This window comes from Urtica dioica, chromosome 2 (genome assembly GCF_054948205.1).
Source record: "Urtica dioica subsp. dioica isolate 48M chromosome 2, U.dioica_male_clone48M_v1_H2, whole genome shotgun sequence".
Taxonomy (NCBI): domain Eukaryota; kingdom Viridiplantae; phylum Streptophyta; class Magnoliopsida; order Rosales; family Urticaceae; genus Urtica; species Urtica dioica.
Window position 1 is genome coordinate 23,364,037 of NC_142757.1, and position 17,370 is coordinate 23,381,406.

The 17,370-nt window shown below is 40.8% G+C and overlaps 1 protein-coding gene across 1 annotated transcript; it reads right to left on the minus strand.

Annotated features, from left to right (window-relative positions):
- Window positions 1–6,437: 6,437 nt before the first annotated feature.
- On the minus strand, window positions 6,438–6,800 carry LOC149404185 (uncharacterized). Its single transcript, XM_089607435.1, has one exon. It carries the CDS (start codon window positions 6,798–6,800, stop codon window positions 6,438–6,440), a length of 363 nt encoding a protein of 120 aa, XP_089463561.1.
- Window positions 6,801–17,370: the final 10,570 nt, after the last annotated feature.

A 17,370-nucleotide genomic window follows, 5' to 3' on the forward strand; every position in this document is an offset into this window, starting at 1 on the left:
TTGTCAATGGTGCCCACAAGAAGAGTAGTAGTGTCTATTTGTGTACATTTGATGTAATATAGTCTTACGAAGACTCTTGCTTGTAATTGCTTATTCATTAATAAAAAGTTGAAACGTTCATTCAATCTTCTTTGTTTGAAGCTTTATGATAAAACCTTAGTCTTTTAGTCCATAAACAAACTTAACAACTTACGAAGAGACAAATGTAGATTTGCATGAACAAACTCTTCGTAGTTTGCTTAAAACGATATATTCGCAATCTTAGGGTCAAAGGACTATTGACCTCAGTACGATTGTTAGAAGAATCTATGATGTCTGGTTATGAGGCATTGAGAGTTGGAGACTCTATAGTTCTTCTAGGTATCTTCCGAAGGTACTGAATTGACCAGTGCACTTCTAGAGAAAAAATAAGAACAAACCATTTAACCTCTTATGTCTCGAAGTCACTACGTATGAATTGCATCATGCTTACCTTAATCCTGAAATGAGACATGCCATTTCACAGCTTAGTATTCTCATTTGAGAAAGTCAGAGTTCGGACTCACTATGTGATTCCGAACAGGGCCTATTGGTGAAGTACTAAGTTGTGAGAATGTCATGAGTAACTTTGTGAAGTTCTCATAGATATGGAATTCATGTACAAGATTTCTGAAATGCAATGTATGTCACCTCATGCTTTGTTCCTTGGAGTGTGAATAAATGAACTGGCCAGTGTCCAAATTGAGTCTTGACTCTTTCGGATGAAACAATGTGACTTGTTAGCTCCTCGTCAATACATTGTTTCTAACTTATTCACAAGCGACAAAGGAGTTGAGGAAATCACAGCTAGAAGGGTAAAATGGCAATTTAGTAAATCCCGACTAGCTGATGACATTCATGAAGGGTAAACATGGATAATATTCAGTGGATCCGCTCATCATAATTAGGTTGAATTCTTGAGTAGAAAATAAATTCATTTGAACCGAGAGATTTTCAGTGTCAGCTCTTTAGTGGAGTCAGTTGGCATTAAGCTAAACTTGGAAAAGGTTTGTGAACTTTTGAGTCCAAGTGTTTAGCTCAAGCTTTGTTCATTTGGGTCCATGAGGTCACTGTCACGAATCACATCGATAGGAATAGTTAAACTGGAAGCTAAGTCAAAACAAGAACGAAAATAGTTAAAAGGGTATTTTTGTCTTTTGAGACAAATGATGAAATGAATGTCAATAAATTTTTTGACAAGTTCATTTGATGACTTAATGTCACTCGGCCATGACTTGATCATTGGGCCTTGTGAATTAATTTCATTTCATAAGAATTTTATTGAAAATTCTTAATGGGCCTTTTTCATGTTGTCATGAACAAGTGGAAAAGCTTCTAGAAGGCCTTTCTAGTATCATTATAGGCGCCCAAATACCCAAGAGACAAGAGAGAATATTTTGTGCATAAATGTATGAAGATACTTGCCAAAAGAAAAAGAGGAAACAAATTTCCTCTAAGGGAAATAAGAGGTAGGCGCCCAACACAAGAAAGAAGCAAGGCAAGGAACAAAAAAGGAAACAAATCCAAGGCTTAATGAAGCCCACCTTGGCCGAGTGCATCATAGAGGAAATGAGGAAATTGGCTCATGAATATGTGATATTCTATAGAAGAGGAAACTACCTTATTGAAGGTAAGACCTCTCCTATAAATAGGAGCCTCATTCTTCTCATTTTTCTCATTCCACATAAGTTAGAGATTGAGAGCTTCTCTCTCTAGAACTTGTGGTTGCCGCCCCTCTTCTCTCTCTCTCTAGTTTATTTTCGATTTTTCTTGTTTTGGCACCTAGGTCCTCACTCGACCTAGTGTTTAGCTCTGTGACTTCAAGACTCGTTCTTAAGTCGTAGTGTTTAAAAGTGCCCACTCACTAATTCCTTTATTTCGAGTGATTTAGTGATAGAAACTTTCGTGGTTGCTCGAGGTGCCGAGGAAAGAAAGAGAGACATGCTGCGAGGGGAGACGAGCGTTGCAAACTTTCCAAAAGCTTCTTTAAAGTTCAAGCTTCAAGAAAGGTTAGTAAACTTCTAGCTCATATTAGTTTTTAATTACATGTACTTGCACTTTGTCTAGGTTAGTAAAAAACTGTTTTTACTTGTAAAAGAAAATTTTTAAAATTCCGCCGCTTACCGAAGCGTTAATTATTTTCTTAAACCCTAGATCGATTCCAACATATCTTAGCATCAATGAACAATGTCTTGCAACAACATCATCATGACATCGAGACTGCCGCCATGCTCTACAATCTGCTTGAGATGTTTGGAGGGCAAGGGCGTCAAGCAGTCCGACAGTTTATGAACTGTCGCATGATGGCTGGGACTCCTGTCAGGGACCATATGATGCTGATCATTAGTTACCTGAATAAGATGGAAGTCCTAGGATCTAAGACTAACAAGGAGACCAAAATAGATATGATCTTGGAAACTCTCCCCGAATCTTTTGATACCTTCAAGTGGAACTACTCCATGAACAAGCTAGAGTACATTGTTACCGAGCTTATGAAGGAGCTTTACACTGCGGAAGGTCTCACTAAGAGAAAGAGGAATCAAGGAGAGGCACATGCTACTAAGCACAAAGCCTCCGCCTCTTGATCTAAGAAGAGACCTCACAAGGCCGATAAGAAGAGTTGTCCTGCCTATCTCAAAGCAAAGGAACATAGTATTGTACTAATTACCGAAGCATGCTTAGTAGCTGATAATGTATCAATGTGGATTCTTGTCCCCGCTGCTACTAACCAAATTTGTTGTTCCTTGAATGGTTTCAAGAAAACAAATAACTTAGAGGAAGGCGACTTCTGTTTCAAATAGGGTGATGGGAGCCTGGTGTCTGCGATGGTTGTGGGATCCGTGACGCTGTCTTTTAAAGACCGCACTTTAATCTTGAATAATGTTTATTTATTTCCTTCCTTTGGAAAGAACTTAATATCTATTGCTCGTTTTCTTGAGCAAGATTATTGTTTAAAATCCATTAAGGATGGAATTCGTATTTTGTTTCCTGATAATTCTTTTGTCACTGATGCATTTATGAAGAATGCTCTTTTTACATTCATCCCACTCAACCTTCTCTTTTAGACACCGAAATAGATAACGATCTAATTAGGGAGCCAAAGAGGATCAAACTTTCTGAATCCTTCGATCTAACAAAATCAACATACCTATGGCACTTAAGACTTGGTCATATCAGTCTAGATAGGATTAAGAGACTTGTAAGGGACGGTCCACTCCAAGCCTCAGCAATAGGTTCACTACCTACTTGTGAATCCTGCATAGAAGGAAAAATGACTAAGCGACCTTTCTCCGATAAGGGTTTAAGAATACTGTTGGAATCGATCTAGGGTTTAAGAAAATAATTAATGCTTCGGTAAGCGGCGGAATTTTAAAAATTTTCTTTTACAAGTAAAAACGGTTTTTTACTAACCTAGACAAAAGAGCAAGTACACGTAATTAAAAACTAATATGATCTAAGAAGTTTACTAACCTTTCTTGAAGCTTGATCTTTGAGAAGCTCTTAGAAAGTTGCAATGCTCGTCTCCCCTCGCAGCACGTCTCTCTTTCCTTCCTCGGCACCTCGAGCAACCACGAAAGTTTCTATCACTAAATCACTCGAGAGAAAAGGAATTAGTGAGTGGGCACTTTTAAACACTACGACTTAAGAACGAGTCTTGAAGTCGCAGAGCTAAACTCTAGGTCAAATGAGGACCTCGGTGCCAAGACAAAAATCGAAAATAAACTAGAGAGAGAGAGAGGAGTTCGGCCAAGTTCTAGAGAGAGAGACTCTCAAATCTCTTAAACTTGGATGAATGAATTGTGAAGAATGGGGCTCCTATTTATAGGAGAGGTCTCACCTTCAATAAGGTAGTTTCCTCTTCTATAGAATATCACATATTCATGAGCAAAAATTGCCCATTTCCCCTTTAATTCACTCGGCCAAGGCTGCCTTCTAGAAGGCTTGGATTTGTTTCCTTTTTTGTTCCTTGCCTTGCCTTTTGTCTACTTGGCCGATTCCCTACAAGCATGTGTGGGAAATTTGTTTCCTCTTTTTCTTTTGGCAAGTATCTTGATACATTTATGCACAAAATAATCTCTCCTATTTCTCTATAGGGTAGGCGCCCATAGTTGTCTAGAAAAGGCTTCTAGAATTTTCTTCACTTGTTCATGACAACATAAGAAAAGGCCCATTTAGAATTTTCAATAAAATTCTTATGAAATGAAATTAATTCACCAGGCCCAATGATCAAGTCATGGCCGAGTGACATAAAGTCATCAAATGAACTTGTCAAAAAATTTATTGACATTCATTTCATCCTTTGTCTCAAAAGACAAAAATACCCTTTTGACTATATTCGTTCTTGTTTTGACTTAGCTTCCAGTTTAACTATTCCTATCGATGTGATTCGTGACAGTGACCTCATGGACCCAAATGAACAAAGCTTGAGCTAAACACTTGGACTCAAAAGTTCACAAACCTTTTCCAAGTTTAGCTTAATGCCAACTGACTCCACTAAAGAGCTGACACTGAAAATCTCTCGGTTCAAATGAATTTATTTTCTACTCAAGAATTCGACCTAATTATGATGAGCGGATCCACTGAATATTATCTATGTTTACCCTTCATGAATTTCATCGGCTAGTCGGGATTTACTAAATTACCATTTTACCCTTCTAGCTGTTATTTCCTCCACTCCTTTGTCGCTTGTGAATAAGTTAGAAACAATGTATTGACGAGGAGCTAACAAGTCACATTGTTTCATCCAAAAGAGTCAGGACTCAATTTGGACACTGCCAGTTCATTTATTCACACTTCAAGGAACAAAGCATGAGGTGACATACATTGCATTTCAGCAATCTTGTACATGAATTCCATATATATGAGAACTTCACAAAGTTTCTCATGACATTCTCACAACTTAGTACCTCACCAATAGGCCCTGTTCGGAATCACATAGTGAGTCCGAACTCTGACTTTCTCAAATGAGAATACTAAGGTGTGAAATGGCATGTCTCATTTCAGGATTAAGGTAAGCATGATGCAATTCATACATAGTGACTTCGAGACATAAGAGGTTAAATGGTTTGTTCTTATCTTGTCTCTAGAAGTGCACTGGTCAATTCAGTACCTTCGGAAGATACCTAGAAGAACTATAGAGTCTCCAACTCTCAATGCCCCATAACCAGACATCATAGATTCTTCTAACAATCATACTGAGGTCAATAGTCCTTTGACCCTAAGATTGCGAATATATCGTTTTAAGCAAACTACGAAGAGTTTGTTCATGCAAATCTACATTTTTCTCTTCGTAAGTTGTTAAGTTTGTTTATGGACTAAAAGACTATGGTTTTATTAAAAAGCTTCAGACAAGGAAGATTGAATGAACGTTTCAACTTTTTATTAATGAATAAGCAATTACAAGCAAGAGTCTTCGTAAGACTATATTACATCAAATGTACACAAATAGACACTACTACTCTTCTTGTGGGCACCATTGACAACAACGTCACCGTAGCTCTCGGCGACCTCGATCTTCTCCTCGGTGGCGCGCGTGGAGATGGATTCTTGGCTGGACAAGATGGAGCTCGGTGAAGAGAGAGGAAGAAGAGAGGTAGAAGATGGCGGTGATGAAGGACTTATGACCGAGCTTTGCTCTTGTTGTTGTGTTGAATTTTTTTTTCTTTCTTTTCCTGCAGGTCTCTAGCGCGCGCGAGAAGAAGGAGAGAAGAAAGAAAGAAGAAGAAGGAAAGAAGAAAGAGAAAGGGGATTACGTGGCCGAATGGGAGAGGAGAAAAGAAGAGGATAAGATCGTCACGTGGCAGCACTCCATTGGGCCACATGTCTCCTGAAATAACCCCTTTTAAATCTTTTTCTTTCACTCTCGTCCCTCACTTTGTTGTACTTAAGTCCTTTCAAATTAAATCCTCTCAAACTCGTCCTTAGTTAATAAAAAATATAATCTTGAAAAATAACCGAGAACTTCTTATTAATTCCCGTCATCTTAAATATATTTAAGGGACTTCGGAATTTATTTTCACTCTTGAGAATTCAAATCTCCGAGTATGTTCCGAATAATTTTATTCAGAAAATACTATCGAGTTTACTCAAATATCCTTATTCCGAAATTTCATCGACCTTAAATATATTTATGATTATTATTTTTTTCCAAGATATTTAAAAAATAAGGACGTCTCATGTGCAACTAGAATTTGATTCAAAATAATACTCGTTTATTTTATTCAAATTCACAAGTCGAGGGTTACAAAAGTTCGTATATTACAATCGTTAGCCCGTTAGAAGAGTTTCGTTCTCGAAACTTAGAACAAGGCATGGTATTTCTTTTGCATTTCGCTCTCAAGCTCACAAGTAGCTTCTTCTACGGAGTGTTCCTTCCATAGTACTTTGACTAGAGGTATAGTCTTATTCCTCAAGACTTTCTACTTGCGATCTAGGATTGCAACAACTGGTTCTTCATATCTGATGTCAGGAGAAATCTCAACCTCTTGATCCTGAAGTACATGTGAAGGATTAGACATGTATTTCCGCAACATCGATACGTTAAACACATCATGAAGATTTGACATAGACGGCGGTAGGGCAAGGTGATACACTGCCTTGCCTACCCGATCTAGAATCTCAAAAGGTCCAACAAATCTCGGGCTGAGGTTCCCATTCTTCCCGAATCTCATGACACCACGCATCGGGGAAACTATCAAAAACACTTTCTCTCCTGCCTCAAACTCTAGAGGTCTTCTACGCTTATCTGCGTAGCTCTTCTGACGACTCTGTGTTGTCTTCATCTGGGCTTATATTTTCTTGATCGCTTCGGTGGTCTGCTCGAGCAATTCAGGCCCGATGAACTCGCTCCCACCAGCTTCATCCCAATGAACTAGAGAGCGACACTTTTGCCCATAAAGAGCTTCGTAGGGTGTCATCCCAAACGTCCCTTGGTAACTATTACTGTACGAGAACTCTACCAAGGGAAGATAACGACTCCACGATCCGTGGAATTCCAAAACACACGCTCGAAGCATATCTTCTAACACTTGGATCGTGCGTTCACTTTGGCCGTCAGTTTGGGGATGAAATGCAGTGCTGAATTTCAGTCGCGTCCCCAAATGTTGTTGTACACCCTTCCAAAATTTGAACGTAAAACGACCATCACGGTCAGAGACGATTGAGCTAGGAACTCCATGTAGACGAACAATCTCTTTGATGTAGAGTTCAGCGAGTTTATCCACGGTGTGAGTAGTCTTGATGGACAAAAATGAGCTGATTTGGTCAACCTGTCGACAATGACCCAAACTGAGTCGTGACCAGCTGTGGTTTTTGGCAAACCTGACACGAAATCCATTGCACCTTAGAACTTCGTTCTCATCCAAATTGAAGTCACCCTCTTTACCGTTTTGAGCCTCAAACAACTTCCCAAGAAGATATTCGTCTGCGTACTGACCATCTTTGATCTGTTCCAGCAAAATCGGACGTACGCGAAGAGCAGCTAATCTCCCATTGATCAGCTGAAGTTCTAGCTGTTGATCATCATCCTTCAGTAAAAGAGATGTTTCAACCAAACTTGCTAAGGACGCTACAGATTTGTGGCTAAGCGCATCCGCGACTTCTTTTGCCTTACCAGGATGATAATGCAAATCAAAGTCATAGTCATTCAAGAGTTCCATCCAATGTCCTTGGCGCATATTCAACTCCTTCTGAGTGAAGAGATACTTTAACGTTTTGTGGTCTGTATAGATGTCACAATGGACTCCGTACAGGTAGTGTCGCCATATCATGAGTGCAAACACTACAGCAGCAAGCTCTAGATCATAGGTTGGATACCGGGTCTCGTAATCCTTCAGCTGTCACGAGGCATAAGCAATGACATTCCCATGTTGCATCAAAACAGCGCCCAAACCTTGCTTAGACGCGTCCCAGTAAATGGCGAATCCATCAACTCCTTGTGGAATGGTGAGCATTGGAGCGGTTGTCAGCCTGTTCTTTAGCTCTTGAAAGCTCTTCTCACAGGTTTCGGTCCAAAGGAACTTCTGTCCTTTACGGGTTAGTTGAGTTAGGGGCATGGCCAACTTAGAGAATCCTTCCACAAACTTCCTATAGTAGCCAACAAGACCCATGAAACTCCTTATTTCAGTGACTGTCTTTGGTTGACTCCACTGCCTCATGGCTTCAACTTTAGGAGGATCTACCATGATACCAGCGCTACTAACAACATGGACAATGAATACTACACGCTCCAGCAAAAATTCACACTTTGAGAACTTGGCGTATAGTTGCTTTTCCCTCAGCCTGCTTAGCGTTAGCTCCAGATGCTGCTCATGCTCTTCGTTAGTTTTCGAGTGGATTAGAATGTCGTCGATGAACACGATCACGAACTTATCTAGAAAGTCCTCAAATACTCGGTTCATCAAGTTCATGAACGCTGCCGGCGCGTTAGTCAATCCAAACGACATAACTAGGAACTCATAATGACCATATCCAGTACGAAAAGCAGTTTTCGGGATGTCTTCATCTCGAACCTTTAGCTAATGGTATCCCGAACGCATGTCAATCTTCGAGAACACTGTCGCGTTGATCAAAAAGATCGTCGATCCGTGGAAACGGATACTTGTTCTTGATCGTTACTTAGATCAATCCACGGTAGTCAATACAAAGCCGTAGAGAACCATCTGCTTTCTTAACGAACAAGACTGGCGCTCCCCAAGGCGAATGGCTTGGTTGTATAAACCCTTTGTCAAGCAACTCTTGTAGCTGCATCATGAGTTCTTTCAATTCTGCTGGAGCCATACGATATGGAGATTTCGATATCGGAGCTGTGCTTGGAATGAGTTCTATGTTGAACTCAACTTCTCGATCAGGAGGTAAACCTAAAAATCTTCAGGAAAAAATATCAAGGAAATCTCTAGCAACTGGAATCTCCGTCTTCATGACGTCTACCACGCTTGCAAGGTAACCAGTCATCCCTGATGCATCATCTTCGCGGCCTTCAGCGCTGATACGATTGGAAAACTCGATTTCCGAGATGAACCTTGGAACTGCGGCGGTCCAAGTCCTGGGTTCTGGAACAGAACCGACTTCTTTCGGTAATCTATGATTGCATGGTGGGTACTTAACCAATCCATTCCAAGGATCACATCATAATCTACCATTTCCAATTCGATCAAGTTTGCTTTCGGTGTCCAATTTTGGACCTAAATCGACACCTTCTCATACCAGTACGTCGATTGGCATTTACTTATGAAAAGCGTAACCGTCACAAACAGATACGAGAATTTCTTCCTACAACAACGGTGGACGATCCAGCTCGAACTTCATCTTCACGTATAGAGAACATCCTCGCATTAGCCTTCGATTGGTCTTTCGAGGCGGGGATCCTTTCTTCCGGAGTTTTCCATACCCGCGACAGACATCGAACCTTGGCTCAAGGTCATGAACTCACGTACCTTGTTCGATAAATTGGCTTCGCTTAAGTACTTTCCATGAAACATATTAAGGAAGTGTACCGACATCATTGTTTGAACATCCTCGTATGATGCCACTAAGTCTCACTAACTCCTGGTCTCATCCTCCAGTTGGTTTACGGCACACGCCACTTTCTCTGTGTCCGTCAGCTGCATTAGCTACAAATCTGTTGGATCTTCTTAAGCCAGTTCTCATCTACAGCCGGATCCACGTTTCCATCAAAGGTCGGAGGCTTCTTTTTCAAAACCTCTCGTACACCGGCTCACCTATCGGAGGAACGACGTCAGGTATTTGGAAGTTCAATTCTTCTGGAGGATCCACATACACTTGTGGTGGCTTCTCTTGTCGTTCGTCCTTAGCTGGAGGTTCAGGGTTTGGCTGGGGTGTCGCGTTCAATCTCGTCAAGACATCCGCAATCGTGCGGTTATGCTACTTTATCCGTTGAGCATAGCTTGATTTTGACGCTCTTTATGCTCGTCTCATCGAGTAGCGTCAACTCAAACTTTTCAGGATGCGTCTAATCTCTGTGAGATCCGCAAGTGAATCATTCTTGGCATTAGACGTACCTCATCTAGTGTTGTCAATGGTGCCCACAAGAAGAGTAGTAGTGTCTATTTATGTACATTTGATGTCATATAGTCTTACGAAGACTCTTGCTTGTAATTGCTTATTCATTAATAAAAAGTTGAAACGTTCATTCAATCTTCCTTGTCTGAAGCTTTATGATAAAACCAAAGTCTTTTAGTCCATAAACAAACTAAACAACTTACGAAGAGACAAATGTAGATTTGCATGAACAAACTCTTCGTAGTTTGCTTAAAACGATATATTCGCAATCTTAGGGTCAAAGGACTATTGACCTCAGTATGATTGTTAGAAGAATCTATGATGTCTGGTTATGAGGCATTGAGAGTTGGAGACTCTATAGTTCTTCTAGGTATCTTGCGAAGGTACTGAATTGACCAGTGCACTTCTAGAGACAAGATAAGAACAAACCATTTAACCTCTTAAGTCTCGAAATCACTACGTATGAATTGCATCATGCTTACCTTAATCCTGAAATGAGACATGCCATTTCACAGCTTAGTATTCTCATTTGAGAAACTCAGAGTTCGGACTCACTATGTGGTTCCGAACAGGGCCTATTGGTGAAGTACTAAGTTGTGAGAATGTCATGAGTAACTTTGTGAAGTTCTCATAGATATGGAATTCACGTACAAGATTGCTGAAATGCAATGTATGTCACCTCATGCTTTGTTCCTTGGAGTGTGAATAAATGAACTGGCCAGTGTCCAAATTGAGTCCTGATTCTTTTGGATGAAACAATGTGACTTGTTCGCTCCTCGTCATATACATTGTCTCTAACTTATTCACAAGCGACAAAGGAGTTGAGGAAATAACAGCTAGAAGGGTAAAATGGTAATTTAGTAAATCCCGACTAGCTGATGACATTCATGAAGGGTAGCATAGATAATATTCAGTGGATCCGCTCATTATAATTAGGTGAATTCTTGAGTAGAAAATAAATTCATTTGAACCGAGAGATTTTCAGTGTCAGCTCTTTAGTGGAGTCAGTTGGCATTAAGCTAAACTTGGAAAAGGTTTGTGAACTTTTGAGTCCAAGTGTTTAGCTCAAGCTTTGTTCATTTGGGTCCATGAAGTCATTGTCACGAATCACATCGATAGAAATAGTTAAAATGGAAGCTAAGTCAAAACAAGAACGAAAATTGTCAAAAGGGTATTTGTGTGTTTTGAGACATATGATGAAATGAATGTCAATAAATTTTTTTGACAAGTTCATTTGATGACTTAATGTCACTCGGCCATAATATGATTAATTGGGCCTTGTGGATTAATTTCATTTCATAAGAATTTTATTGAAAATTCTTAATGGGCCTTTCTCATGTTGTTATGAACAAATGAAGAAGCTTCTAGAAGCTCCTTCTAGATTGATGTTGGGCGCCCAAATACCTAAGAGAAAGAGAGAATATTTTGTGCATAAATGTATCAAGATACTTGCCAAAAGAAAAAGAGGAAACAAATTTCCCATGCTTGCCATAAGGAATTTCGGCCAAGGCAACCAAGAGAGAACAAAAGAGGAAACTAATCCCTTAGGGATTTGCTTGAGGTGGGCGCCTATCTTGGATAGGAATGGGCAATAAAAGATTGCTCATTAAGGCTTGGAAAATAAGAGGAAACTACTTCTTTCCAAGGCCAACCCTTCTCCTATAAATAGGACCCTCATTCCTCTCATTCTATTCATTCCACATAAGTTAGAGATTGAGAGCTTCTCTCTCTATAACTTGTGGTTGCCGCCCCTCTTCTCTCTCTCTCTAGTTTATTTTCGATTTTTCTTGTTTTGGCACCTAGGTCCTCACTCGACCTAGTGTTTAGCTCTGTGACTTCAAGACTCGTTCTTAAGTCGTAGTGTTTAAAAGTGCCCACTCACTAATTCCTTTATTTCGAGTGATTTAGTGATAGAAACTTTCGTGGTTGCTCGAGGTGCCGAGGAAAGAAAGAGAGACGTGCTGCGAGGGGAGACGAGCGTTGCAACTTTCTAAGAGCTTCTCAAAGATCAAGCTTCAAGAAAGGTTAGTAAACTTCTTAGCTCATATTAGTTTTTAATTACCTGTACTTGCACTTTGTCTAGGTTAGTAAAAAACTGTTTTTACTTGTAAAAGAAAATTTTTAAAATTCCGCCGCTTACCGAATCGTTAATTATTTTCTTAAACCCTAGATCGGTTCCAACATCTAGACCCCACTTCCTTCTTATTTTCACATATAAGAGGATGGGCATGGTTGAGCATCACAATCAACCATAACGAGAATGCATAACCAATATGGACTAGCCTCTCCAAGCCTAGTCCAACGAGAGGCTTAAACACAAAACGCTAGTTCTCTCGTTACACACAAAAAGAAACCACTCTCGTGGTTGACAAGCAAACGTCTACGCAGCTGGGTGTGCCGGAGGCTCAGCAGGATTCTCCTCCGAATCTCCCTCGTCATAGTTAATCTTCCCGTCATCATGCGGAACATGTTGGAATCGATCTAGGGTTTGAGAAAAAGTTTAACGCTTCGTTAAGCGGCGGAATTTTAAAAATTTTCTTTTTAAGTAAAACTAGTTTTTACTAACCTAGACAAGAGCATATGCATGTAAATAAAAACTAATATGAGCTATGGAAGTTACTACCCTTTCTTGAAGCTTGAACCTTGTAGAAGCTTTTGGAAAGTTGCAACGCTCGTCTCCCCTCGCAGCACGTCTCTCTTTCTTTCCTCGGCACCTCGAGCAACCACGAAAGTTTCTATCACTAAATCACTCGAAAAGAAGGAATCAGTGAGTGGGCACTTTTAAACACTACGACTTAAGAACGAGTCTCAAAGTCGCAGAGCTAAAGACTAGGTCGAGTGAGGACCTAGGTGCCAAGACAAGAGAAAACCGAAAATAAACTAGAGAGAGAGAGAAGAGGACTTCGGCCAAGTTCTAGAGAGAGAGTCTCTCAAATCTCTTAAACTTGGATGAATGAAATGTGAGGAATGAGGCTCCTATTTATAGGAGGAGGATTACCTTCAAAAGGTAGTTTCCTCTTTTCCTATTGCCTTGCACGTCCAACATGCCTCATGAAGGCTTAGGATTTGTTTCCTCATTTGATTTCCTCTTAGTTGGCCGAAAATGCACTTTCCTTCTTAAGGAAATTTGTTTCCTCTTTTTCTTTTGGCAAGTATCTTCATACATAAATGCACAAAATAAACTCTCTTTCCCACTATGGCATGAACGAAATTCAGCCTTATTTTCCTTGGGTTGGACGAAATTTGAGCTTCTAGAAGGAGCTTCTAGATGTTTCTTCATTTGTTCATGACAACATAAGAAAAGCCCATTAAGAATTTTCAAGTAAAAATCTATGAAATGAAATTAATCCTCAAGGCCCAATTACACTAATATGGCTGAGTAATATTTATTTCATTTGTCATCATATGACAATGTCAAAAAAATTTATTGACATTCTTTTCGTCCTATGTCCAAAAAGACAAAAATACCCTTTTGACAATTTTCGTAAAACTGTCTCGTTCTTGTTTTGACTTAGCTTCCAGTTTAACTATTCCTATCGATGTGATTCGTGACAGTGACCTCATGGACCCAAATGAACAAAGCTTTAGCTAAACACTTGGACTCAAAAGTTCACAAACCTTTTCCAAGTTTAGCTTAATGCCAACTGACTCCACTAAAGAGCTGACACTGAAAATCTCTCGGTTCAAATGAATTTATTTTCTACTCAAGAATTCGACCTAATTATGATGAGCGGATCCACTGAATATTATCTATGTTTACCCTTCATGAATGTCATCAGCTAGTCGGGATTTACTAAATTACCATTTTACCCTTCTAGCTGTTATTTCCTCAACTCCTTTGTCGCTTGTGAATAAGTTAGAAACAATGTATTGACGAGGAGCTAACAAGTCACATTGTTTCATCCAAAAGAGTCAGGACTTAATTTGGACACTGGCCAGTTCATTTATTCACACTCCAAGGAACAAAGCATGAGGTGACATACATTGCATTTCAGCAATCTTGTACATGAATTCCATATCTATGAGAACTTCACAAAGTTACTCATGACAGACTCACAACTTAGTACTTCACCAATAGGCCTTGTTCGGAATCACATAGTGAGTCCAAACTTTGACTTTCTCAAATGAGAATACTAAGGTGTGAAATGGCATGTCTCATTTCAGGATTAAGGTAAGCATGATGCAATTCATACATAGTGACTTCGAGACATAAGAGGTTAAATGGTTTGTTCTTATATTGTCTCTAGAAGTGCACTGGTCAATTCAGTATCTTCGGAAGATACCTAGAAGAACTATAGAGTCCCAAACTCTCAATGCCTCATAACCAGACATCATAGATTCTTCTAACAATCATACTGAGGTCAATAGTCCTTTGACCCTAAGATTGCGAATATATCGTTTTAAGCAAACTACGAAGAGTTTGTTCATGCAAATCTACATTTGTCTCTTCGTAAGTTGTTAAGTTTGTTTATGGACTAAAAGACTATGGTTTTATCATAAAGCTTCAGACAAGGAAGATTGAATGAACGTTTCAACTTTATTAATGAATGAATAGGCAATTACAAGCAAGAGTCTTCATGAGACTTTATTACATCAAATGTTCAAAATAAAGACTACAACTCTTCTTGTGGGCACCATTGACAACAGAACAACCACCGGAAAAACGATCATCGGGGGTAAGGTACTCATATACCACATCGCATCACGACGAGGAACTCGGTCTGCATTCTTAAGACAGCGAACGAGGGACAATCAGATTCCAGCGTCGGATATTAGAGCTATGCACACAGCTCCCAATACTCGATACCTTGCTGGAGTCTATCCTCGAGCACATCGGGCACCGGTCCACACTCTCTTGGACAAATCGATTTCCATATCGGACAACCGATTCAAACCGAGCTGGTAGAATCTATAAGCTTGCTCCTCCCACTCGTCCCTCTCCCATGGCCCCGAACGTGTATTGTAACACCTTCTGGAACATCTTCCAATCTCGGCTGACATTACCGTCAGCGGTGAAACGAGTCCATCGACTTAACGTTGGCCAATAAGGAGGGGTCATCGCGATACTTGCACGGAAGCAGTGAAAAGTCGAGACGACACTCATCCACTCACTAGTGAAACCGATCCACCGGCCCCTAAGTGGTGGTGCCTCTGACGACACTGAACGTACTTACGGTCGAAAGAATTTGCTTGACCGCATCGCGGTACATACAAATCTCATCGGGGAGGAGAGATCTAACTTCTAGCAACTCATCCTGCATCAAGTCGAACCTATCTCTAGACAATTCGAATCTAAGCACAACACTATCACATGGCATACTCGTGACCTATACCGAGAACACGTATCCCAAGTCTACAGAAACGGCTAAACCTGGGGCTCTGATACCACAAAATCTGTCACGACCCGCGAGCGACAGCTCGCCCACGAGCCGCGACCGATCAACTCTCAAATCATACATATTAAATAATAGATCATAATACTTTTATATATTAAAATAGTTTGCGAAAATCCTGGGAAATTTTTCGCTTTTATAACTTAGATTCTTATAACGACTCCTATACAAATACGTTACGGAACGTTTTAACAAAATACACTAACCCTCAGTTAAGAAACCCCATAGCCCATAGGTCAAGGCAATACGCGCTCGGTCTTGGTCTTCGATCTCGTTTCCCGGTTACAAGCTTTTCCCTTCTCTACATTACCAAGGGTCATAAAACTATGAGTCGATTGACTCAGTAAGCGGGAGTCTAACCTATGAAAGGAAAACAACTAATGCAAAGCCATGTGACGTGCAAACAAACACAGAAGAATGCAGGATGCAAATACCGCTAATTCTATAGCATGCATAATGTGTGATCACATCCTAGCTAACACTTGTCACTCCGCAAGGTTATACATCTCTCTGTCATAACCTCCGGAATGACAAGAGACCAACTTCAGACTTCGAGCAGCAGTCTTCCGCTAGCCTAAGAGTTTTCGTTTTGTCTGGGATCCACTAATGGTACCACTTCATTCGACGTCGGCGCGACCCCCAGGCCCTCATAGCCCGTCAAGGTGCATTCTTCAGGCCTTCATAGCATGGCAACAAAGTCGGGTACGACTCTCGGTCAACTCCCCGAGATATGAGTACTTAGTGCCATCCCCCAGGCCCTCATAGCCCGTCAGGGTTCAATTCCTTTTGGTACCATTGACACATCAATTCATTAGGGTCGGGTACTCTGTAGCACACTAGTACAAAAAATAGCAACAGGTGCGACTTTTTTCGCACCTGAAAGTCAATTTTCGCACCCAATGATACCTTTAGGTGCGACTTTTCCGCACCCGAAAGTCCGCGCCTAAAAGTTTTGGGTACGAAAATTCGCACCCAAAAGTCTAGAATTTCGGGTGCGACATTTAGGTGCGAATTTCTGCACCTAAAGTCGCACCTAAAAAAGTCACCAAAAATTAAAAAAAAAATGGCGACTCGTATCGGGATGGTTCCGGCCTCCGTCGTTGCTCCTCGTCGCTCCAGACAATGAACCACACGACCAATGAACCACGTGGCCAAGTGACCAAAATCAACCAGATTCAACCAAGCCAAAACCTTAGATTTCACTCAGAAATTGAAACCCCCAAATCAAACTCTTAACCCTAACTTTCGAAATTCTTGGCCGAGAATGTAATCTCCTTACCTTGCTCACGAAATCAACTACCGGACGTTACTTCTCTCGCTCTCCGATGTCTCCTCGTGGGCGGCTCGTGGCGGCGCTCTCTTCTTCTCAGCCCGCGTGCGCACGCGTCCAGTGGCCCGGTCTCGGTGGCTGTCGGCCTCGTTCACTCCCTCGCTCTCTTCCTCTCTTTCGGTCTCTCTCATTCCCTTTCTCTCTCGGACTTCCCAACAGTGGCTCTTCTCCCCGGCCAAGACGCGCGCGCGGCTCGGTGGTTGAGTTGCCGGCCGAGCGCAAGCGAAAAAGAAGAAGAATGGAAGAGATGGTGGTTGTGGCGACCGGAGATGGGTTGTTGTTGTTGTTGAAATATTTTTTTCCTCTTTGTTCTTGCAGGTGAGGCGCGCGGCAATGGAGAAGGAGAAGAAAAAGAGAAGGAAAGAAGAAGAGGGAATGAGGAAAAATGAAAAAAGACCGCTCAAAAATGAAAAAATTGAAAAAAGACCGCTCAAAAGAAGTTGGACTTTGGGTGCGACTTTGTCGCACCCAAAGGTATGTCTAGACTTTTGTGTGCGATTTTTCGCACCCAAATTTAAAAAATCAGGGAAATTTTTTTGCGCGACTTCAGTAACTTTTGGGTGCGAAAAATCACACCCGAAAGTAGTTTTGGGTGCGACTTTTAGGTGC